Source organism: Linderina pennispora, assembly GCF_002104995.1.
Source record: "Linderina pennispora strain ATCC 12442 chromosome Unknown DL89scaffold_1, whole genome shotgun sequence".
NCBI classification, from domain to species: Eukaryota; Fungi; Kickxellomycota; class Kickxellomycetes; order Kickxellales; family Kickxellaceae; genus Linderina; species Linderina pennispora.
In genome coordinates this window covers 1,543,836-1,567,522 of record NW_024468249.1, presented here as the reverse complement: position 1 = coordinate 1,567,522, position 23,687 = coordinate 1,543,836, and the positions used below count along the sequence as shown (strand labels likewise).

Below are 23,687 nucleotides of genomic sequence, written 5' to 3'. Positions count from 1 at the left end.
CAGAGGTTGCGGTCCGGCCTCCAAAGCACATGCGGCTGCATTCTGGAGGATGCAAGTCAGAACATCTGGCATAAGCAATGTCCTGCTGTGGAGCTACTTGGAAGGAAAAAGGGAAATTTTCACATGAAACCGATGGTCCTGTGACGGCTTAATTTTCTTAGTGTGAGGTGCGATGCTCACATGGACAGCAGCTATCCCGCAGACAGGGCGCATTTTCACATGGAACAAACACAAAATTGACCTCTTCTCGCCCAGCCATTAGGGCAGGCTTCCGCTTCCAGCTGAGCAAAAAAACATAACTTTTCTCCACACCGCCCTTCCTCCTATTATTCTGTACTATAATACAACTCTAGAGCTAGTTAGTTTCGTCATGCCAGCTGTGAATTCAAAGCCTGCTCGCGGTCTGGCGTCCGCAAAGTTTGGAGGCGCAGTAATGGTCTCCCTAGTGGTGGTCCTGTACAGCTACATCCAGCACCGCCAGACCGCAGAAAAGGCCAAGCGCAGCATGTCATTGTCCGCCGCCTTGAGCACAGTCAGCATGCGCAGTATGCGTGGAGGTGGCACCTACGACTCCAACCAATGGACAGAGAGCGACGAGCGCGAACGGCGATTTGACAAGGACGCGCCGTTCTTCCCTGCGTCCCTGATCGACAGAGGCCAGGGCGCGAAAAACTCGGGCAAGCTGAACCGCACGTTCTTTGCGCAGCTGCGCGCACTGACCCGGATCATGGTTCCGTCACTGGCAAGCCGCGAAATGCTGATTATTGCCATGCACACGGTATTCCTTGTCCTGCGTACGTGGCTGAGCGTTGTGGTTGCGGAGCTGGACGGCAAGATTGTCAAGCACCTGGTACGCGGGCATGGACGCAAGTTTCTGGCTGGCCTCCTGTCGTGGTTCGCCATCGCAATTCCGGCGACATACACCAATAGCATGATCAAGTTCCTCGAGTCGAAGCTGGCGCTGGCGTTCCGCACAAGGCTCACGCAGTACGTCCATGACCTGTATCTGAACGACCATCTGAGCTACTACAAGATGCTCACGCTTGACGGGCGCATCTCCAATCCGGACCAGTTCATCACAACCGATATTGCGCGGTTCTGCAACAAGCTCGCGAGCTTCCTTTCCAACCTCGGAAAGCCGACTCTGGACACAATCATATTCAATATCCAGCTGATCCGGGGAGTTGGATTCCACGGCACCGTCGGCATGTTCGCCATGTACATGGCCACCGCCAGTCTTTTGCGCGCATGGACACCGGCGTTTGGCAAAATGGCTGCATCGCATGCCAAGCTTGAGGGCGAGTTCCGTGCCAACCACGCACGGGTTATTACGAACGCTGAGGAGATTGCATTTTACCGTGGCGAGAAGCGCGAGGAAGAGCAGCTGCAGTTCAGTCTCACAAACCTGCTCGAGCACGCCCGCAGCGTGGCCAAGCGCAAGATCTCGCATGTTGTGCTTGAGGATATGGTGATCAAGTATACGTGGTCGGCATTCGGGTATCTGGTCTGTGCACTGCCGTTCTTTTTGCGGCCAGCTATAGGCGGCGGTGGCAGCAGTGGCATCGGTGGTGGCGGCGATGACGGCGGATTCCGCACCCAGAGCTTTATCACCAACAAGCGCATTCTGGTCAATTTGTCCGATGCCGGTGGGCGCATGATGTATTCGATCAAGGAAGTCATGGAGCTGACCGGGTACACCAGCCGTGTGTACTCGCTCATCAGCACCCTGCACGCAATGCGTCGCGATGAGTACGAGAAGCCCGAGCAGACTGACGACGATGAACAGCCCAAGCTGCCCGAGTTCTCGCTGGCAGATATTAGAGGCGTGACATATCGAGGACATTGACGGCGTGCGGTTTGCCAGCGTGCCGATTGCTGCGCCTAGCATGGATCCGAACATCTCGGGCGAGCTGCTTGGTGAGGCCATTGACGTGGGAGGTGCGTCGCGGCCAGCACTGGATGATTGCTGGCCCCAATGGCGTCGGCAAGACCTCGGTCCTGCGCGTGCTGAGCGGGCTGTGGCCGGCATTTGCAGGCACAGGTTGAGCGCCCGGAGCCGTCAGAGATCATCTACATTCCGCAGCGCCCGTACCTATCGTCTTGGCAGCCTGCGCGACCAGGTAATCTACCCGCACACGCATGCCCAGATGCAGGCTCTTGGGCCGAACCGACGAGGAGCTAATGGAGGTCCTGCATGCAGTGCATTTGGCGTACTTGCCGTCGCGTGAAGGCGGATTGGGTGCGCGCAAAGAGTGGAAGGATGTACTGAGCGGCGGCGAGAAGCAGCGCATCAACCTGGCCCGGCTTTTCTACCACCTGCCACGGTTCGCTGTGCTTGACGAGTGCACGAGCGCAGTCAGCGCCGACGTCGAGGGGCTCATGTACGAGCACGCCAAGCGGCTGGGCGTCACCCTGATAACAATCTCGCACCGCCCGGCGCTCTACAAGTACCACACGTTCCTTCTGCGCCTCGGCTGTCAACGAGGCACCCACCTCACTGCCGACCATCAGCACCAGCCTGAGCATCCACAGCATCTCCGAGGAGAGCCACCCGGAGACCGAGACCACCGAGTCGTGGGAGACCGACATGGCGTCGAGTGGCGTGCTGTGGGATGTCGTGCAGCTGTCGACTGACGCTGGGACCACGGATTCTTCGCAGTCGAGCTCGCCACCGGATCTGTCGCCACAGCTGGGAAATGCTAGCGAGTTTGTGGCGGCGGATGCAGGCTCGCGCTGGCGCTATCTACAATCGCGGGCCACGAAATCGAGCAGCTACGAAGGCTGCTGGAGGCGAAGCGCGCGCAGGCTGCCAGTCTGCAGGCACGGCTCGCAGCGGTGCAGCAAGAGCTGGATGTGGTGACTCTGTAGCCATTGGACTACATGTTGACAATTGGATTTCTGTATAAAAATGACACCGCCTCCACACACGGAAGCGGGCAGAAAAGCAGTCTGGAGACATTCGCCACAGGTCAAATATGCGCCAGCGCTCTTTGCTGCCATGTCTTGAAGTGGCTTCACAGTGAATTGTCACCCGCATTGCAGCTCTGCGGAGTGGGACCGAGCTGCGGTGCGGTTCGCAGAGGGGGAAGGGGAGGGATATGCGACAATTACTGCATTGAAAGACAGTAGAAAAACGAAAAACCACAACATCCCTCCCTTGATACTGTGATGGGGGAGGGGAGGAGGAGGCTGTGTAGGGCAGCCGAGCGTATGTGCTGGCACATCATATTCATTGCATGGTGAATGCGAGTGCGATTCAGTCAACGGAGGCAGGAATAAAATAAACAATCCCAAAGGTGGCGAGAGTCGGGAATACACCCTCCAGTGTGCAGATTGTCCCAGCGGCATCTTGGAACGGCAGGCCAGGGGGGAGGTCTTGCGATGCTGTTGTTGTTGTAAGGGTAAACAGCTCTGCTAAATGCCAGTCAGTGTTTACAATTTCCAATCCCTCGCCACAGAGACATGGGGAGGTGCGCTGCGCTGTCACATTCATCTGAATCGAATTGGCGTAATGTGGATGCAACCAGGTAAAAAACTTTTATTTCTTCCTGATGAGCGCTTCAGCATTGGCTTTGTTTGTTGGACCAAGGGGATGCACAAGCGACAGACCGGTCCTCCGAATGGGCCAGGCTGCATGCATCATGCGTGGCCGTCATGGGAGTCTGGCGGTCTGTCGCTTGTGCAAAAGCGAAAACTGGTCCCAAAAAAGGGATGGGGAGCAGCAAGTTTTCTTTTGCAAAATGTTACTTTTATTTCTTCCCGACTGGGAATTTCTCTTTTATTCAGCGCCTCGCTGCGAGCAGAAATCTGCCTTGCAGTCCCACGACGCTCTCTTCCTCTCCCTTCTGTCTAGCAAGTCCTCAGTCTTTACCTAATTTCTCCATTCCAGCCTGGCTTTACGGAGCGACCGTGCTCAAGTGTACCAGCAGTCAAGCGTACCAACAGTCAAGTGTACCAACAGGCGTGATCCCTAATTTCTTTGCTGCACATCCCTCAGTTCCAACTGCGTTGTCGATCGTTTTGTCTTTTCAAATTCCTTAGTCCTCGCCAAATTTGTCGACATTTTTTAAACATACCACGCCTCCTCCTTCAGCTATTTCTCTACACTTTTTCCTATCTATAATTGCACAGCATGTCCCGTTCCTCATCCACAGCATCCACACCCACCACCACAGCGTCCTTGGCAACAGCATCGAGCCCCGGCAAATCCTCGCACCACAGCTCGCTGAAATCGCACACATCCTACGCAAACTACATGAAGCTGTCGTCCCAGGTATACAAGCGCGTCGCCTTCTACAGCGACACGCAGTCGCGGCGACGCCTCTCCCAAGGTGTCGAAGAGCTGGCGCGCGCTGGTAGCGCCGCTGCTCTGGGAGACAATAAATGTATACGACTTTAGCAAAGTGGAGGCAGTGGCCCAGCATGTGCACAAGCACTACAGGCAGCACGTGAGGCAGATAAACTTCCAGACACGGCACGGGCGGCGCGAGGTGCCGGGCTGGCTGGACTCGCCAAGCGAAGTGGCGATTATCGGCGCCTGGCTGGAGGTCGAGTGGCCGGCGCTGCATACGCTGGCGGTGCGGTTTCTGTTCACACCGGTGGATATCCGGATTGTCGATTTGGCGCGCAACATGCCGCAGCTGACGACCCTTGACCGTGGACAACTCGTATCTGCCATGGCGGGATGTGGCCAAGTGGGCGCTGTCGGCGGGCCGCATTAACGATCTGTCGGTCTCGTATACAGGCGATCTGGGCGAAGGCGACAGGCGGAGGTTTGCGCACTTGCTGGGCGATTACAATGTGTTGCAGGGGATCCAGGGGGATGGGTTCACGAGGCTGCGGATGCAGTACCAGCCGGACGAGCTGGGCGTGTTTTACGCGTCTGTATTACGCACCCAGCCGAATCTGCGCGAACTGCGGATCGACCGGATCCCGGCAGGTCACGTCGAGCTGCTATCGAAGCAGCTGTGCTACCCGTCGTCCATCGAGACGCTGTGTCTGGGGATCGACGCCAACGACACGCTGCCGGTTCTCGGGTGCCTGAACCCGCGGTCGCTGCCGAAACTGACCCGGCTGATGATCCGGTGCAATTCGACGCCATTGGCGCAATGCGAGAGCGTATTGGAGGAATTCGTGCTCCACTCGTGGCCGGACCTGCGCGGCCTGATAACATCGGTGATGACGAATGCGCAATGCGACCAGGTGGTCAAGGCGTGCCCGAACCTGGAGGTCCTGATGGTGCAGCCGGAGACGCCGACCGAGCGGCAGATCCACAACTCGGGGCTGGAGGCGGTGCTGAAGGGCCTGCGGCATCTGCGTCGCCTGCATGTGGTCCAGCAGATCTCGCCCATTGGCGAAATGCTCAGTGACGGGTTTGTCTGGAAGGCGACGCGCTTCGAGCCACCGAAGATGCTCAGCCTGCGCAAATCCCGGCGCTGGGAGTACTGGGCGCCCAAGCTCGCCAGCTCGCCGTGGGTATGTGCTAATCTGCAGGAGCTGTCGCTGTGCGGAGTATACATGACGTTCCCGGCGCTGGTGCAGCTCCTGGCCACGCTGCCGAACCTGCATTCGCTGAAGGTATGTGTGCGCGGTGGAGCCGTGGGCACGACGATTACGCCTGGCATGTTTGAGCCGTGGGGCAGACATAGCATGCTGCGATATTTGATTGTAGACGACATACAGGAGGCTGACCTGCCGCATTTGCGCAAGCTATGCGAGTTTATGCCGCACATCAGGCATTGCCGGATTGCCAGCAAGAATGCGCTGCCAGAATCGTTCCGGGCCGGGTCCACGCTGCCACTGCCCAAAGCCACCTCCAACCCATCTGCACATGACTCGACCGTTGGCTCTACAACAGGCTCGGCGAGATCCATTCCTGTCTAGTGAAGGCAAAGCCTCGCATTTTATGTTTTTTTGGATGTCTGATGTAAAACTAGCACAATTTCCTGCCAATCAGGCGGAGAGCATCTCGCTCTCCGATGGCGCGATACACAGTGGCTGCAACACCGCTGGTGCGCGAGAAACATGATGAAATAGTGGTTCCTTGTTACATGTATAGAAAGAATATGCAACCAAGATAGCTTGAGATAACGGCAATGGATTTTGTTTACAGGAACTCGGCCGGGCGCTCGCCGCGACCACCAGCCTTGTCAAAGACAGCACCGGCAACAGTGTAGGCAAGCTGGTCGCAGTCGTGGCGAGTGGCAGCCTCGGCATAGACGCGCACCGCATCCTCGGTGCCCGACGGGCGCACAAAGGAGCGGCCCTTGGGGAACTTTGCGACGATGGAATCAACGACGTCCTGCAGGCCCGCGGGCGACGTCAGGGTCTGTTCGGCGTTGGTGGTCTGGAAGACCGAGCGGTCGTTGACGACGACCTTGAGCAGGCGGCTGGGCAGATCAGTGTATGCCTGATCCCAGTCCGCCAGCGTCCACTGCTTGCAGATCAGGATGGTCTCGACCAACAGCATGTCGGACATGGCGTCACCGACCGACTCGTTGATGAGATCGCGCAGCGCCCACAGACGCTCGATCGCGTCAGCCTGGGCAGGCGACGTTGGCGTGGCATTGGTGAGGGCGGTAACCGCCGACGGGTTGAACAGCACGGTGCCGTGGCCGTTGGCCTCAAAGTACACGCCGATGGCCATCTTCTCGGCCTCGTGGTGCAGGTGCTTGACGCCGGTCTTTGCAAACACGGTGGGCAGCTTCAACGAGTCCTTGATGAAGCTGGTGGAGCTGCCGTTGGCGTACGCGGTCTGCACCGACGCCGACCTCCAGGTCGGTGATGCCAGCGGCGCTGACCAGATCGCGCAAGTACGTGGCCACCAGCGTCGCGATCTTGTCGCCATCCAGCAGGTGGAAGCGGCCGGCCTCGTCGGCGTAGTAGAACACAATGCGGTCGGCGTCGCCGTCAAACGAGCAGTAGCGGCCGCCGGGGATCAGTGTCACACCAGCGGGCTGGCGCTGGTTGGACTTGACGTAGTCGGCACCGCAGTCGATGTTGAGCTTGCCCAGGGTCTCGGTGTCGTGGTTGTGCACCTCGATGTTGAAGTACGGCGAGTTGATCGACTCGGCCAGCTTGCGCACCTGCGGGGCACCGACGCCGTTGGCAGCGTCAATGTGCAGGGTGGTCGGCTTCTCCTTGCCCTCGACCAGGCGCAGGTACGCACTGCCGTACTTGGCGTTGTAGCCGGTCTCCGTCGGCTCGCCGTATGCGGCCCTGGTGCCGGCGGTATTGAGGCAGCGCACAATGTAGTGGAGCTGCGGCGTGCTGATGATGCCGTAGTTGGTCGCCTCGACGTTCAGGGCCTCGAGACCGTCCTCGAGCGCCCCCTGCAGCAGCGGACCGCTGGGCCGTGTGTCCCGCGCATAAGCCACCTTGGCCTTGATCGACGTGTCGATTTTCTCGGCACGGGCCACCTCCTCAAGCACAGACTGCACGTCGGCGTCCGAGGCTGCGTTGGCCAGCTTGCTGCAATACGCCTCCCACGACTGCTGCAGCATCTCGCCCAGCGGATCGATGAGCTTGACGCCGTTGTCACGCTCGTGGTTGTGCGAGGCAGTGATCATCACGCCGATTACTTGGCCCTGCTTGCTCTGCGACCGCAGCGCGGCCAAGAGCCCGACGCGGAACACTGTGCTCTCGAGGTTCTCGCCGATGGTGCGGAAACCAGCGGTGCCGTACTCGTACGTGATGTCAGCGGGCTTTGGGTGCTTGGCAGAGTACTCGGGGACCTTGGTGAACGGCATGCTTGACGTAGGTTGATTGTGGTGGTAGAATTGATAATGGAGAGAGAAATGAATCTGATGTGGGGACGAAGGAAGAGAAGAAAGCGAGGTTCCTGGTGGGTGAACACCCGGCGCACTATTCGCTTATAAGCCCACTGGACAGGGGATCAGGGCTTATATGCGCTACACCGCCATTGGCCACCGAATGGCTTCACGTGGGTGGTGTCTCTGGCAAATCGTAAGGGCGCTGAGCTAAAAATACCCAGCCTCACGCTGGGGCGCTGTGCTGGAAGTTGCATGTTTCACGCTGTACCTTTCGTTTACAATTCCTCTTCACCACCACAATGCACATTGCTTTCGGCGTCAGGCCAGTTCTGAAGCAGCTGCCGGTGCGCATCGAGTGCGCAACCACATACGGCGACCGGCTGCTGCTGGGCACGTCGACGGGGGCGCTGCTCGTCTACCGCATCACCGAGCCAACACCCACGCGCGCACTATCAGTCACTCTACTGGACACAAAGAAGGCGTTCGCGCGGCGCGCGGTCGAGCAGCTGGAGGTAATCAAAGAGGCCAACGTTCTGGTATGTCTCTCTGACAGCCTAGTCACGCTATATGACCTGCAGACACTCAGCGACACAACTCCGCTCAACAACACCAAGGGCGCGAGCCTGGTGGCCGTGCATACAAGCGTGGACCACATCGACGGGATTCCGACGCTGGTGTCGAAGCTGGCGGTGCATGCGAAGCGGCGCGTGCTGGTGTTTGAGTGGCGGGACGCAGAGTTCTACAAGTCGTTCGAGTACTCGGCTGCAGAGCGGATAATAGCAATGCAGTTCTGCGCATCGAATCTGCTGGCGCTGTCGTCGGCCAAGGAGTTTCTGACGCTGCAGCTGCCGGAGGGCCAGTGGGACGACCTGTTTCCAGCGGATACGTCCAGCCTACGCACATTGGCAGGCGGGCTCATGGGTGGGCCGGCAATGGACAGTGCACCGGCGGCAGGCAGTGGTTCGGCGACAAACTCCGGCAGTATGTGGGGCTCGTGGGCCATTGGGCTGGCGGGCTCGGGTGGCGGGCTCAAGACGCTGATCCGGAAAATGCCTGGCGAAAAGTTGCTGCTGTGCCACGAGGACGTGGGTGTGTTTATTAATGCTGCCGGCAAGCTGTGCAGCCGCGAGTACACTGAGCCAATGCTGTTCAGTCAGCCGCCCGTGGGCATCACATACACATCGGCATATGTCGTGGCCGTGTCGCAGGCCCCAGCCGCGGAGGGCACAAGACACAACGTGGAAGTGCGCAATATTGCCACGCAGGCGCTGGTGCAGACGCTGCTGCTGTCGGAGGAAGAGCCGCTGCGTGCGCTGAACGGCGCTGGCGGCAAGCAGGTGTGGGCGATTGGCCAGCGCACAGTATGGCGGCTGATGCCGGCGCCCATCGAGCAGCAGGTCGAGGAGGTGCTGAAGGCGGGCCAGTACGACGAAGCCCTGTCGCTGGTGGCCCAGGCAGACAACATCCTGGAGGACGAGAAGGACGACCTGACGCTGAAGATCCGCTGGCTGCGTGCGCGCTGGCTGTTCCGCGACCAGGCGCAGTACGAGGAGTCGCTCAACGAGTTTGCTGAGCTGGGCGCCACGCCCACCGAGGCCATTGCGCTATGTCCCGAGCGCATTGCAGGAGAGCTTGCCGAGGAGTATAGTGACGATGGTACCAGCACTGACACTACACCAGAAGCTGCCGAGGCTGGCATCCAAAAGGACACAAAGAAACGCAAGCAGGTCGTGTGGCGCGAGGCCCTCTATGCCCTGATGCGGTACTTGACCGAACACCGGCGGTGGCTGCAGCGGGCTATGTCTGAGAGCAAGCGCGAATTGGAGTTCCTTGTGCGCGTGTTTGATGACGACGACGACAACGACGACAACGACAATGGCAATGACGACGACGGCCAGGTGTCAGAGGATGGGTCCTCAAAGTTCCCTTCACGCGATGCTGACAGAGACGACACCACGCCACACGTGCGTCTGAAGCGCCTAAACTTTTCGCTGCAGCGCATGCAGATCCCGGTTGCTGCCATGGCTCAGGTCGTCGATACCACATTGCTCAAGGTGTATCTGGAGTGCAGCCCTGGTCTGCTTGGTCCGCTGCTGCGGGTCAAAAACTTTTGCGATGTTGAGCAGAGCGAGCAGCTGCTTTTGGATGCCCAAAAATACCCGGAGCTGGTTGATCTGTACCACGGCAAAGGTCTGTACCGCAATGCTCTGCAATTGTTGCAGTCTCGTGGCCAGGATCCTAGCGCAGGGCTTCTATACGGCACATACTCAACCGTGCGCTACCTGCTGCGCCTGCCAGCCGACCAGTTCGAGCTAGTGCTCAGCTACGCCAAATGGCCACTGCAGAACCGCGACACAGCAGACCTGGATGCCGAGGATTGGCCCGCACCCGAATCTGTGGTATCGACAGTGTTCGCTGACGACCGGCCGGCTGCTACTGCGTTCCCACGCGCCCGTGTCGCCTTGTTCCTGCGGGATTTCTCGCCCTCCCTGGTTGTCCAGTATCTGAAATACGTGTTTGAGACGTGGGATGACTCGACCACTGGTCTGCATGACGATATGATCACTGCCTACCTCGACATGGTCAGCGAAAAGCGTAGTGATGCTGAGTTCGAAGGCAAGTCTCCCCGTCTGATCGTCTCGCGCGACGCTGAGCCCCGCCGTAGTCTGCAACTGTTTTTGAGATCCAGCCAGCACTACTCGCCGGAGCGCGCGTTGGCTAGATTGCCGGATGACGGGCTGTTTGAGGAGCGCGCGTTAGTGCTGGGAAGGCTTGGCCGGCATCGCCATGCGCTGAACATCCTAGTGTACAGCGTCGGCGATCTGCAGTTAGCTGAGCAGTACTGCCTGGATGCAGCCAGCGCTGGTGTGTTTGTTGAGTTGGTCGATATCCTCGTGTCCGATCCGCCATCCGACATCACTGATCTGGAAGCCGAAGACCTACGGGCTCAGCATCCCGACCAGGACCTTGAAACCGTCCGCAAACACCTGCACCGTGATTTTGCCGGGCACCTTCTGTCTGTCTATCACCATTATATCCCCGCCAACAAGGCTCTGCAGATGCTGCCCTCCGACATGCCCTTCACCAGCTCCATCAGTGACTACCTGCGCAAGCAGCTATGCACGCTAGATGAGAAAGTGCGGGCCACAGACATTGTGCACAACCTGCGCCAGGCTGAGGACTTGCAGGCGCGCCGGCGTCTGGGCGCAATGCAGGCGAAACGCGTGATAATCACCGAGACCCGTACCTGCCCGCACTGTCTGAAGCGGATCGGCGCGGGCTCTGCATTTGCAGTGATTCCGCCGCGCAAGCGCATGTTGGAGCCTAGCGTTGTGCATTACTCGTGCTGGCAGAGGCATTTGGCCAAGTCCCAGGAGGCCGTGGAGGAAGTGAACAGCGTGGCCGAAAGTGACCGGAGTGTGGACCAGATTGCGATCAAGTGGAACACGCTGGCTGTTCGCGATTAGAGAATCCGCAGTGTGGAGAAACATGTCGGGATATATCAAACGGGCGGTCTATCAGACTAGCTTGTTCCGCATGGTCTTGCCGATTACACAATTTCGCCTTATGTCTTTGCGACCAGGAAACTATGTGTAGGAGTCGGGTCTAGAATGAACACCATATTGTAATGTCGATCACATGTGTCTGACTGACCAAGTCTCAGGGATGCAGATAGAAACATGGCTAGACCCTCCAGGATGCTAATGCCGTGCGACAGAGAAAAGCCCAAATGCTGCTCGATACACGTATAAAACGCCCAGCATTTCCCTGCACTCTGCCCTCAAAACACCATCCCCATCAAGTAATAGTCTTCAGACGAACACCTTTGTTACTCATTTCACCCGCCACCTCTAACCGCAACCATGAAGTTCATCTCGATCGCCGCTGCTGTCTTCGCTGTCGCTGGTGCCGCTATTGCTGCCGAGGCTGGGGAGAAGCCCCACGCCGTCAAGGGCAAGGCTAACGAGGGCCCGTCCCCTCGCACGGTCACTGTGACCACCACGGTCAACAGGAACGGCGCCACTGCCTAACCAGATGTCGCTGGCTGCCTGCTGCCCTTGCTGGCGCCTGTTGCTTTCGCCTCGTACATCTAAGCACAAGGAGCACTTCTGCGCATGTCACCTAATTTCTGACATGCCAATGTGGGGTTAGAATTTCACCACAAGGATACATTTTATTACGATGTTTTCAATTACCCTGTTCCTTATACAATATAGACAGCAGCTTTATGGCTGACATGCCGTGAATATGAGTGCGGGGTAGGGTGAACCAGCCAGCTCCATGTCTCCACGCATGATTAGCGCAGTAGCACTTTTGTCTGAGCTGGAGTACTGCGAAAAAATATATTTGTCTTTTTGGCCGATGCGAGTAAATTGCAAAGGGTTGCTCTACTCCCTTGTACCTTCAACATTCTTTCGCAGAAAATCCCAGACCCCTCTTTACTTTTCGTATGCCATGGACCTGCATATCCTGTCTCTGAAGCGCTTCTTTGTCATGCCTCGTATACCTTGGACGTATATCGTATTGTTTTCTTCGGCAGTGATTCTGATGGCGGTCTCAGTGCATGCAGCCAGCGCACAATGTGACTATGCCCTGGACGGTCTGTGCCGCACACGGCAACCAATGAAGCGTATGTATCGGTCCACTGATAATCCTGTGACTTTAAAGGAACGGCAATGACTGAGCCCACTCCACATTTTTAACGATGTAGTGCAGAGGTTGGCCAGGCGCTTGGTGAATGACTTGGGCATGGCCGAGATCTCAGTGCAGGAGGTGACTCTGGCCCTGGTAATCGCTGCGGCTAGCGCTGCCTACGCCCTGTCGAGAGCGTAATGACGAATGATTCTTGTATAACAGCTGAGATTATGTAGGTTGGTGGAGGGAAGGGGCGATCAATATTCAATGTCGACCACAGTTCTAGATTCCAGATTCATCTGCTGTTGAGTGGCCTGGGTATAGGCGAGCTTGTCCCTGGAAAAATAAACGTAACTAGACCACATATTGGAGCATGTCTCGAATTCCCAGCCCTTTTGCGCGTATGGCTAGGGCAGGCATCCCGTCGTGTTGTATAAAAGCGCTACGACACTACCTCAATCACTCAGTTCCAACATCATCATTGCAATTCGCAAGACTACATCTCCATCTTGATAACCCCGCGCATCCCTAGCGTCCCACGACAACAACCCTTTACCCAGTTCTCTTAATCCACTTCACTGAAAATGCTTGCCAAGCTCTCTGCCATTGCCGCTGCTGCCGCCATTGTCGCTGCCAACCCCCCGGCCCCCGTCTACCCGGTCGCCAACGCGCACAACAATGCGTACCTGACTGTCACTGGTCCCCCAGCGATTGCGCAGCCCGTGCCGGTTGTTGCTGCCCCGTCGACCGTTGTGCAGAACGCTGGTACTGATGAGGTCACTATCACTTCGACGATCACCAACGGTGCTGGAACCAACGCGCTGGGCATGGGCGCCGTTGCCCTGGCTGGCTCGCTGATGATGGCCTACTTCTAAATCGAACACTGCATGGACTGCCATGCTCTTTCTCGCATGGACCCACTCTTCTTGCGAGCAGAGTGTGCTGTGATGGCTCTAGTTCTTGACAAAGGAGGTGATCTGCTGGCGAGTATGGTGTAGGTTTTAGAAAGCCGCTTTTCTGCCACCGATTCCAACTTCCACATCCACTTCTTTAAACATAAACCTCTTTACCTTTTTATGACACCAATTTTCTCTTCAGGACACCTTTTTTTAAAAGAAAGCATACTTAACAATATGTGTTGAAATTATCAGAGATGTATAAGAACGGCTACATAAAGGATGGCTAATGTGTATGGTGCAGAGAGCAATAATAAAGTTTGTACATGATCGTGTGCTGCCGGTTAGGCCTGCTTTTTCCAAAACTTGATGTTGCCAACAACATGCAGCGGGCCCTTGTACTCGTGGATGACCTGCACCACCGTCTTGCCCTTGGCCTCAGGCATAAACAGGCAGGCAAACAGGAATGTGATGAAGTTGGTGGCGGCGAACGGGACGAACAGATACGGACCCAGCGCCTTGTCCAGGACCGGGAACAGAAGGCTGACAACAAACAGCACGAGACTGTTGATTGACGCTGCCAGCCCGCTGATACTGCCAAGAACGTAGTACGGCAGCAGTTCCGAGGCTGACAAGTACGGGATAAAGCCAGCGCCGCTCTGGAACACGAGATTGAACATGTACATGAAAGCGGCGACCATGGGACCAATGTCCAATTTGCTGCCGACCACAATCAGCACGGCGCACACGCATGTCATCAGAGAGCTAGCAATCAGCACTGGTGCGACGGCCCAGTCGGTCCAACAGGTTCATACCAATGACTACGGCAATAGCACCAATAGCGCCGATGCCCACGGTGAGCAGCTGCGCAATGCTGGGGATATGCTGGATCTCTTCCTCAGTAAGGTGGAAGGTCTTGCTGAGGATCTCAGTCGAGTAGAACATGACGCCCTTGGCGCCGCTCCATTGCTGCGAGAGCATCAGGAACAGCACGCAGTACACCAGGTGGCGCAGATCGGTCGGCGTGTTTCCTGACAGCACGTCCCACAGCGACGGCGTGTAGTCGGCGGCAGTCAGCTGGCTAGCCTCGATGGCCTCAACCAGATCGTCAAACTCCATTGTGATGTTCAGATTTGGCCGCAGCTTCTGCAGCGCTGTCCGCGACTCTTCGAGGCGGCCCTTGGAAGCCAGGAACCTTGGCGACTCGGGCGCCAGCAGCAACAGCAGCGACTGGAAAATGGCAAGGGCTGCGCTGATCGAGAACAGGATACGCCAGAGCGGTGCTGTCGACAGGCCAATGGCCACTACCTGCGACAGAAACAGGCCGACCAGGATCATAAGCTGCTGGAATCCGCCGAGGAGTCCACGAGACTTGACAGTGGACGCCTCGCTATTGTATGTAGAGACAATGTTGGAAGCCACACCACAGGCAATTCCCGAAACGAAACGTCCTACGCCCAGCTGTGCAATGGATGTTGATGTACACATCAGCAGGGCACCCACCACGAAGAATACGTTGTTGGCTAGCAGCGTGGTCTTGCGGCCAAATCTGTCGGCGAATTTGCCCGAGAATAGCGATCCTGCCCATGCGCCCAGCGGCGTGAATGCCACCACAAGACCCCAGAGCGTGCTTCCCATCGGCAGGCAGCTAGGGAATCCTGCCTTCCATTCCTCAGGCCCGCTCGAGCATTCCTGGATTACCAAGCTGGGAATGTTGACAGACCCAATTACCCAGCCGTAGTTGATAGATGAGAGCGCAGCGACGGATGCGCAAGCAAACAGCATGCGGTTCATGTGAGACCCCCGCGAGTCCTCGCCCGACAGCTCCGTGAGTGAGCCGGAATCACCCTTTTGTGTGTAGGGTTTGTCGCCCTTGATATCCTGTGTAGTCGATGGCGGCCCAGACTCGGACTGCGACGAACCCTCAATCCCCCGGCTAGCGTCGACAGGCATGTTTGTTAATGAATACCAAAGAAGAAGAATTGGAAATAAGACTCGGAGAAAGAGTTGAGTCGTGTTGAGCAGAAAGGAAAAAGTCGGGGGAGGGTGGGATGCGTGCGCGTGGATCAATTTATATCTGGATACTGGCTCGCATAAAGTGGAGTGGGACGCCTTGGTAGGCAAGGACTTTTTCTGTGGTACAAGAAGAAAATAAAGATCTACCCCGGGATGGAACCGAACTTCCACTGGCCAGAGAATGGCCACCTGCTGTCTTCACCTCATGCTGATTTTCTACATTATAGATCTTTAAGCATGCTTCTCCCCTAAAGTACATGGCACAAAGGCCGCCTTGCAGGAGGAGGTGTGGGGGTGAGCTGCCCGAGTATGTTCGGTGTATTGGAGAGTTCCTGACCATGACCGACTGTCGCAAAAAAGCGGCTCTGGCCAGCAAGCTTTGCAAGGAGAGAATCTGATCGACGTGCTCCCGTGGAAAGAGATCTTGTCAGCAGGATGCTTTTCCGCCAGTTCCTGGCTGTGTATACGTCATGGTGCATGCTCAATTTAAGGAATAGCGTGAGGCACCATTTGATCCACATGGTGCTGGTGCTGCTACCAGCCAACAGCGTCTGATGGACGCCTCGTCCAACCCCGTGGCTCTATCTCGGTGGCTGCTGCCTACAAAAAGATCACACAATGACGTGTGGCGACAGCACCACCGACATGGGACCAGATATAGGCGGCGTGCATGGACCGAGGCAAGGGGCAAAGGCAACATACACGTATGTTGGGTTTTAGAAGGTGTGCTGAGCTAGGGCTGGCGAATCAGATACACCGATCGGTCAAGCTGGCCGTATCTGGCGCCGCTCGGACAATTTTTCCTGGTCCGCCCTCGCCTGCCTGTTTGCATCTGTGCAACCTTGATCGCCTACACGAGTAGCAATGCTGTCTACAACTGAAAAGTCGATCTGCGACCCCAAACAGGACCCAACAGAAAACTCTCCCAACGCATGCCTGCGATTCTAAACATGGTCTTGGCTGATGCCCATTTGACCTTCGGAGCATTTCTGTTTGTTGCTCTAGCCGAATGCGGGGCCATGCAGAAATACGTCAGCTGCATTCGCCTGAGAATGCTAAAGACGACTCCAGCAAGCGAGGGGATGGTATAGTACATGGCTTTCTGGGATTGCTGGTGGTGGAGTGATTTTTGAAAGTGCGCCTGAAAAGCAATGGAACCATCTATTGCGCTCAAAACGCAAACATGGCCGACGTGGCAAACATCGACACGATTGACCAGAAAGCAATGCATGCTAGTCTGCATTTGCAGACCCGCCCTGGCATTTGCCCGCATGCACATACTGTATCGGAAGTCTGGAAGCCCCATTCCACTAGATGATTCTTGGGTCTCATCGGCATCTTCCTAGTAGGCGTGCTGATGATTTCCAAAGCCAGCTTGCCAAGCTGTTTAGTTGCTGTGACGATGCAGAGCCGTTGGTTGAGCATGACAGAGACAAGCTGAAAAAGTAATAAACATGTCTCAGATATTCTCCAGCCAGGGGAGAGGTTGTCAGTTGCTTTTGCATACCATAAAATGCTCACTCCATAGCAGCGACAGTTTCCAACTGACCATATATGCACCATTAAGCAACTCGAACAGATAGTCTGGCTCCGAATGGTATTAAACCACCAAGTTACAAGATCGCAGCAGGATTTTGTGGATTATATAATACGAATAGTGGTTGCTCGGAATATTGTGCTTTATCCTGACCTCCCGAATGTTGCGCCTGCATTGGAAGTATTATGCCTTGCCTTAAGCTATACATGTCTTCAAAATACCCCGATATATAGTGTGCTTTTTTTCCTCTCCCCCTCGAGGTGACATATGAATTGTGGCATAGCATGTATGTTGGTACCATGTGTTTTCGATGGCAGGTCGTTTCAAATGCCTCTTTCCATGGTTTACAAATTCATGTGTTTCCTGTCTCTCTCTATAAAAATAGCAGCCCTGTATCATTGGATTGTACTTGTTTATGTGCGAAAAGGCTAATAGGAAGATAGTGTACGGCATCCGAGATGACAAAAGGTTCAGGGAATTTAAAGATGATTTAGCCATATTTCTGCCGAAAGATCCATCTCGCCTGGACATTTACGTTTACAATTGATCGGATACGAGCGATATGGTAACTTTGAGATGAATATAGTTGCTGACAAAGATCATCTGCGTGCATATTCGAGAATCGACTAGCAGTGTACAAATAGTGCCGTTCGGCTATTATCAAATGTGGTTTCTTCAGGATCAGACCAATGCAGCTGTTCGAGAAGTGTGTCTGGCATTTCAGTAAAGTATGCAAACCGGTAACCGCTGTCTTCAAAAGGGGTTTATGCAGTTGTGTCTAATCCACAACTGTGATGGGTATACAGGTTTGGCTAATGTGTCCTGCTCATCGCCCTACATGCACAAAACATGATTGTTTGATATCGCTGGAGAAGGGGAGTGGGCAGCTTGTGCCCATCTTTGAAGATTAGCACCATAACTATTTTTAGACTAGACTTAATATCAAGACGCCAGCACCGCTGACTTCTCTCTTCTCCATCTCTTCACTGTATTCAGCGTCACTCTATAGCATCAATACACATATTCATTCATCATGCCTCCTCGAGTACTGCTAAAGATGAACATACATATGCCGGATGGGTCCAGTCCGCAAGGTGATATATCCTATCGAAAGAGAATGTAACATGACCGAGCTCAGGAGACGCATGCGAATCAAGTTCTTACATGGCCGCGACGACACAACCATCACATTTTACGATGGCGAGTACGAGCTGATGGCCGAAGTACAAGGCAGTGAGATTATTGCCGATTGCCTTACAGTGAAAGTACCAGTACAAGAATTCACCGCGCAACGAGACATCTTCACCGTCGCTGCCGAGTTACACCGAGGCGCTTGACCAGCCAAGCCAGAACTCGCGGCAGGGGTCGCAGCAGAGCTCGCAGCAGGGGTCGAGGTGGAGGTTCACTAGCTAAATGTCCTGTCCTGTAGACCCAATGCACTAGTTGTCTTGCAGAAAGTAGGCCGAGTGGAGTTTTGTTTTCGTGGAATTCTCGCCATGCTTTGAGCCAGGTTGAAGGCGATAACTGCAGGTGTCAATCATGGGGTTTGGCAAGCAATTTCTCGAGCACTAGTCGATTTCACCAAGGGCATTTGCATTCAGAAAATCAGAGTGATCTTGAGGCACTATTTGCAAAAAGATAACACTCGGGTTCTTGGCATGAGCCTCGCTTCATCTACATAGCTACTCGGCTATACAGCAGCTGCACCTTTGCTGCAATTCGCCTGCATGCCTCTCTGGTGGGCAGAGCTGCATTTGGATTAAAAATTCAAATGGCAGACAGGTCCGCCCGCGATGCTACAGTAGCTTCGGATGGGACAGCTGGATCAGAAGGCCGAGCAGAGCCCGACAGGCCCACTTGCTGCCAATGCGGAGAATTGCAAGTATTCAGTGCCGCTAGTCAGCTCCGCCTTGTACGTGGGCTGATTCAGAGTATGAAGCGGCGGTTTGGCGAATGCGTGGCTACTTATCAGATGTCCGGCAACCTCCTTCTCTCCGTTGCATTCTCCCCTGCCGAACCGCAGCCGGACGTTAACCGAGCACGCAATCGCCTACCTTAATGCCGACAGTGGCTCATTATACCAGTCTGCTCTGTGGAGAGACCGGTTGCTGAGCTAAACTTGAGCCACGTTGGCGGGAGATTCCTGTGGGGAGCGGCAAGAGCGAACCAGCAGAGGGCGTGGCGAGGGCTTCCCACGGCAATTTACGAATAGTCCTGTTGCACGGTTGTTCCTTTTTTCGGCTCGGAGTCGCGAAATTAGGAGTGCTATGAGCTGACCTCCCCCAAAAACCTGTTTTCTCGGCTCTTATTGGCAGGGCCTTATCGCCTGGTACCATGGCCTGCCCAGTACTGGGCTAGCGCTGGCCGTGAATTGTTTCTGCGCGCGGGTGCGCACATGCTTGCATGCTGGCTGGGATTGGGGGGCGGGTGCAAATGGTGTGAGCAATTAGCAGCACACATTCAAGTCCCAGGCTGGATTTTCACAGACGGAATGGAAGCAGAAAGCGAGGCGCGGCCATGTGAGCAGCAAGGGGGCGCTCACACAGCCCTTTTCTCACAAGGCAGACAATTTGCTTCCTGTTATCGGCAAGCAAATCGCACCAGACAGGCGCCTACAATCCGTTGGGTCAGTGGATAGAGGTTTTCGCTATGGGATTGCCCAAGCGGGTGTGATTTTGGCCAAATGCTCACAGCATAAACAAATTGCCTGGAGGACAGTGATTTGCTGGACATTGCGTTATCACAGAAGGCACAGTTTTTTGTATGGGCGTTCCGGGCGGGCGCCTCCCCAAAAACGAAATGGACAAAGAACAAAATAGAAAAATTTTCACTTCACTCGGGAACTGAATGGGCGGTTTCGACGGATATAAAAGACGGGCAGTTTCCGTGCTCCAGGCGGACTCGAAACAAAAACACTTTTCTCTCTTTCATCATCCACCCCCTTCTTTCCTTTTCTCTGTACCTAATACATCTTCCAGGGTCAAGCACACAGCCATGAGCAACCTCCAGGACAACACCTTCCTTTTCACCTCAGAGTCCGTTGGCGAGGGCCACCCGGACAAGATCTGCGATCAGATTTCCGACGCCATCCTTGACGCATGCCTGGAGCAGGACCCGTACTCCAAGGTTGCGTGCGAGACTGCGGCCAAGACCGGCATGATCATGGTGTTTGGCGAGATCACAACCAAGGCACAGCTGGACTACCAGAAGATCATCCGCAACACCATCAAGGAGATCGGGTACGACAGCTCGGACAAGGGCTTCGACTACAAGACCTGCAATGTGCTGGTGGCCATCGAGCAGCAGTCGCCGGACATCTACCAGGGCCTGGTGCAGAACGGCGACGCGCTGGAGAACGTCGGTGCTGGCGACCAGGGTATCATGTTCGGCTATGCCTCGGACGAGACGCCCGAGTACATGCCGATCACGCTGGTGCTCTCGCACAAGCTCAACCAGCGCATGGCGGACCTGCGCCGCTCGGGCGAGCTCTCGTGGCTGCGTCCGGACTCCAAGACCCAGGTCACCATTGAGTACCGCAAGGACGGCGGCGCCCTGGTGCCTGTGCGCGTGGACACTGTTGTGGTCTCGGTGCAGCATGCGCCCGAGGTCGACAACGAGACTCTGCGTCGCGAGCTGCGCGAGAAGGTCATCAACGCTGTGATTCCGGCGCACCTGCTGGACGACCGCACCATCTACCACCTGCAGCCCTCGGGCCGGTTCATCATCGGCGGTCCCCAGGGTGACGCCGGTCTCACTGGCCGCAAGATCATCGTCGACACCTACGGTGGCGGCCACCACGGCGGAGGCTGCTTCTCGGGCAAGGACTACACCAAGGTTGACCGCTCGGCTGCCTATGCTGCCCGCTGGGTTGCCAAGTCGCTGGTTGTGGCCAAGCTGGCCCGGCGCGTCACTGTCCAGTTCTCAGTACGCCATCGGTGTTGCCGAGCCCCTGTCCATCTACGTCGACACATACGGCACCAGCGAGAAGAGCGATGCCGAGATCGTCCAGATCATTCCGCAACAACTTTGACCTGCGTCCGGGAGCCATTGCCAAGGAGCTCGACCTGTTCCAGCCCATCTACCGCAAGACCGCGTGCTACGGCCACTTTGGTCGCGACCAGTTCACCTGGGAGAAGGCCAAGGTCCTGAAGTTCTAAATCTTCCCCCTTCCATTTTCATTTCCTTGCTAAAAACATTTTCATTCCCCTGTTCTTTTCGCTCTTGGCAGCGCCGGGTCTGCCACTGGATGGCTGACCGAAAATTTTTTTGGGGAGGCGGAGAGGCGTAAGGTGTGTGAAACTTTGCTTGTCGGAAATATTCCGTGTCATGCAGAGAAAATTGGCAGCCTGGCTCGTGTGCTCTGTGATTGGAGGAACTGTTGTTTGGTACCAGGAAAGTCGGTACCAGGAGAGTGGTATTACTAGTTCAAAAAAATTAGCGGGTTTCAGAGGAAGCTCAGCTCCCTCCCACCCAGCAGTTGGCTCACGAGTGTTCGGCAGCCGACTGGTCCGGCCCATCTTGCATGTTCCAGCCGCCCCCGATCCTTACGCTCATGCGCTTCCACCACGTTCCGCCTGCCTGCGCATTGCCGGCATTTGGCCGTGGCGTCGGCACCGGCGGAGCCATCGGCGCCATGCCCGCCGAATGCGTCTGTGACCGGGCGCGACCAGCGAACCGCTCGGGATTCTTGACGGGCAGCGGCGAGAACTGTGCAGCGGACTGGGCGCTGGGCGACGTCGGCGGGACAAACACGCTGGTGATGCCGTCGCCGGACCCCCGCACCGGGAACGTGCTCATGTCGGGCACCGGCGGGGTCTCGCGCAACAACGGGCTGAAGGTGCTGCGGGTGCGGCCGTGCTGGCGCTTCTGCTGGACGACCGGCGACCTGACCGTGGAGGAGCGCTGGAGGGGCGAGCCGGCCGTGGGCGTCGATGCAGCGCTGGAATCGTAGTCGCGCGCAAGCTACAGCCTCGAGCCCGTCAGTGCTGGCCAGAATGCGGCTCAAGGATCTTGTTGACGTACAGCGACAGCGCCTTGTTCTCGTCAGGCCAGATGGCGGCGATCGTACTTTGTCTTGCGCAGTTCCTCCTTCAGCTTCGACAGCTGCTCTTCCAGCTCGGCCGTGCGCGACGAGCCGCTGACCGACAGTGCCTGGTCGAGCTCGGCAGCCAAATCAAGGCCGCCGGGATGCTGGCTCGCCGGAGAAGGCATCGAGCTGGGCGAGCGGGTTCTCGGGCTCCTTGGTGGAGCGCGCAGGCGACGGGGCCTCGTCGGGCGAGTATTTGCGGCTGTCGAAGCTGGCGCGGCCACTGGACAGCTTGAAGCCGCCCTTGATGGTGCCCATCTGCAATAGCATCTGGTACGACTCGTTATCCTCGCGCAGGCCCTCGTTCAGCTCGTTGAGCTGCTTGATGGTTTGCTCAAGCTTGTCACACTTGCGCTGGCTTTGCACCAAATCGGCAGCAACCAGCTGCGCCTCCCGCCTAACCTGCTCCGCCGCCCCCTCCATGCGCACCGCACGCGCCTCGGCCTCGCGCGCCTTGAGTGCCAGCCGCCGTGTCTCGCCGTCATGCTCCTCGCTGAATGCAAAGCGCTCCGAGACCGGCGACAGCGGCGTGTCGTGGGCGTACATTGACATCCGCCCATGGTCGGCGACCGCGCAGGCGCGCCCAGATTGACTGTCTGGCGCCGCTGCATGGTGACTTTCTTTTTGGCCGTGGCCAGCTGCTCGGCCAGCTCGGCTTCACGCCGCATGCCAGCGCTCCCTTTCGACCTCGAGTTCTCTGGTTTTGGCTTCGAGCTGGCTGGCCAGCGTGTTGTTCTGGCGCTGCGCCTTGTCCAGTTGCGCGCTGGCTGCCTGCAGCTGGCGCTCGGTCTCAAAGTACTGGTGCTCCAAGCGGCTGTGGGATTTCTGCAGGTCCTGGAGTTCGGCCAGAGCCAGGTTGTGTCTTTTTTCAAGCCGCGTATGGTCGAGCTGCGTTTTGGCGCTGGCGTCGCGGATCTGCGAGACTGTGGTTTCGAGCTCGTACAGGCGCGCACTGGCCTGCGTGTCGCTGCTGCTAGTGTACTGCGAGGACATTAAGATGCAAGGATATAGATATGGAAATAGTCAGGTGTAGGGAAGACAAAAGCAGAGCAGGGAGATGCGCAACCCAGAAGCATCCAGTATAGCAAAGAGAAAAAGTAAACAACAGACAATCTTGCAAACAATTTGCTTGCGAATCCTTCCTGGAACAATTAGCCCCAGCGTGTGTTCTCCGCAAGGATTCTAATCCCAGACCCTAAACAGTGTTTGCACCAGCATCACCAACCACGCCGCCCTCCACACGAACCGCCATGTCGTCCAGAAACTGACTTAACTTAAATATACGGGAAATTGGGAATTACACTATTTACCGGTTCCACGCCGATTTGAGCGACCACAGCGACTTGCTCTTGCGCATGGCCGGGATGCCTGACGGCTGCGGCTTGCTCGCCGATGCCCGCGGAATCAGCGACGTCGGTAGCAGCGACGAGCTCAGGCGCGCCACGCCGCTGGTCGACGGAGGCTTGATCAGCGATGGCTGCGACTGCTTGCGGCGAAGGAACTTGGGTGTCGGGAACCGCCGCGGCGCCTCGGGGACCAGCTCCGGCGACCCCAGGATCCGACAGCCGCGACTCCATCTTGGTTTCGTCGGGCAGATACGCCATCGACGGCACGCTGTCGATGCAGTCGTCGCAGTACGCCTCCATCAGCTCCTCCATGGATGCCTGACATGCCCAGCGTCTCGTCACCGGGCTCGTCGCCGGGCTCGTCCAGAGGCGCCACCTCGGAGTCGGAGTCGGAGAACT

The 23,687-nt window shown here is 56.6% G+C and overlaps 7 protein-coding genes across 7 annotated transcripts; 4 read left to right on the top strand and 3 right to left on the bottom strand.

Annotated features, from left to right (window-relative positions):
• Positions 1-299: 299 nt before the first annotated feature.
• Positions 300-3,291, top strand: DL89DRAFT_264172 (uncharacterized protein). The gene is made up of 6 exons (XM_040886132.1): positions 300-1,825; positions 1,939-2,041; positions 2,064-2,097; positions 2,154-2,456; positions 2,512-2,706; positions 2,727-3,291. The coding sequence occupies exons 1-6, from the start codon at positions 434-436 to the stop codon at positions 2,866-2,868; spliced, it is 2,169 nt and encodes a 722-aa protein (XP_040747455.1). The 5' UTR covers positions 300-433; the 3' UTR covers positions 2,869-3,291.
• A 2,626-nt stretch (positions 3,292-5,917) lies between these two features.
• Positions 5,918-7,748, bottom strand: DL89DRAFT_300204 (Phosphoacetylglucosamine mutase; the record flags this gene model as incomplete). Its single annotated transcript, XM_040890819.1, has 2 exons — positions 5,918-6,770; positions 6,817-7,748. 2 exons carry the CDS (start codon positions 7,746-7,748, stop codon positions 6,107-6,109), a joined length of 1,596 nt encoding a protein of 531 aa, XP_040747454.1. The 3' UTR covers positions 5,918-6,106.
• Positions 7,749-8,098: 350 nt separating this feature from the next.
• On the top strand, positions 8,099-11,044 carry DL89DRAFT_205144 (uncharacterized protein; the record flags this gene model as incomplete). Its single annotated transcript, XM_040884061.1, has 5 exons — positions 8,099-8,658; positions 8,926-9,502; positions 9,671-10,354; positions 10,394-10,654; positions 10,736-11,044. Coding segments are annotated over 5 exons (2,391 nt in total), but the record flags the coding sequence as incomplete, so codon positions are not given.
• Positions 11,045-11,895: 851 nt separating this feature from the next.
• DL89DRAFT_12349 (uncharacterized protein) lies at positions 11,896-12,798 on the top strand. Its single transcript, XM_040883239.1, has 2 exons — positions 11,896-12,402; positions 12,484-12,798. The coding sequence occupies exons 1-2, from the start codon at positions 12,054-12,056 to the stop codon at positions 12,603-12,605; spliced, it is 471 nt and encodes a 156-aa protein (XP_040747452.1). The 5' UTR covers positions 11,896-12,053; the 3' UTR covers positions 12,606-12,798.
• A 742-nt stretch (positions 12,799-13,540) lies between these two features.
• On the bottom strand, positions 13,541-15,453 carry DL89DRAFT_264169 (general substrate transporter). The gene is made up of 2 exons (XM_040886131.1): positions 14,109-15,453; positions 13,541-14,068 (listed from the first exon to the last, which is right to left on the bottom strand). Exons 1-2 carry the CDS (start codon positions 15,254-15,256, stop codon positions 13,648-13,650), a joined length of 1,569 nt encoding a protein of 522 aa, XP_040747451.1. The 5' UTR covers positions 15,257-15,453; the 3' UTR covers positions 13,541-13,647.
• A 4,397-nt stretch (positions 15,454-19,850) lies between these two features.
• On the top strand, positions 19,851-21,013 carry DL89DRAFT_319824 (S-adenosylmethionine synthase; the record flags this gene model as incomplete). Its single annotated transcript, XM_040891158.1, has 3 exons — positions 19,851-20,768; positions 20,803-20,859; positions 20,912-21,013. 3 exons carry the CDS (start codon positions 19,851-19,853, stop codon positions 21,011-21,013), a joined length of 1,077 nt encoding a protein of 358 aa, XP_040747450.1.
• Positions 21,014-21,338: 325 nt separating this feature from the next.
• DL89DRAFT_289842 (uncharacterized protein) lies at positions 21,339-22,935 on the bottom strand (the record flags this gene model as incomplete). The annotated part of the gene is made up of 6 exons (XM_040890011.1): positions 21,339-21,818; positions 21,875-21,929; positions 21,958-22,086; positions 22,118-22,435; positions 22,513-22,592; positions 22,630-22,935. 6 exons carry the CDS (start codon positions 22,933-22,935, stop codon positions 21,339-21,341), a joined length of 1,368 nt encoding a protein of 455 aa, XP_040747449.1.
• Between the last annotated feature and the right edge of the window lie 752 nt (positions 22,936-23,687).

Coding starts and splice junctions, on each gene's coding strand:
- DL89DRAFT_264172 (XM_040886132.1), top strand. CDS start 434: ATGGTCTCCCTAGTGGTGGTCCTGTACAGCTACATCCAGCACCGCCAG. Junction 1,826..1,938: donor CGCTGGCAGATATTAGAGGC/GTGACATATCGA, acceptor TTGACGTGGGAG/GTGCGTCGCGGCCAGCACTG. Junction 2,098..2,153: donor CCGCAGCGCCCGTACCTATC/GTCTTGGCAGCC, acceptor GCCCAGATGCAG/GCTCTTGGGCCGAACCGACG.
- DL89DRAFT_12349 (XM_040883239.1), top strand. CDS start 12,054: ATGTCTCCACGCATGATTAGCGCAGTAGCACTTTTGTCTGAGCTGGAG. Junction 12,403..12,483: donor CACACGGCAACCAATGAAGC/GTATGTATCGGT, acceptor TTAACGATGTAG/TGCAGAGGTTGGCCAGGCGC.
- DL89DRAFT_264169 (XM_040886131.1), bottom strand. CDS start 15,256: ATGCCTGTCGACGCTAGCCGGGGGATTGAGGGTTCGTCGCAGTCCGAG. Junction 14,069..14,108: donor GTAGTCATTGGTATGAACCT/GTTGGACCGACT, acceptor GCTGATTGCTAG/CTCTCTGATGACATGCGTGT.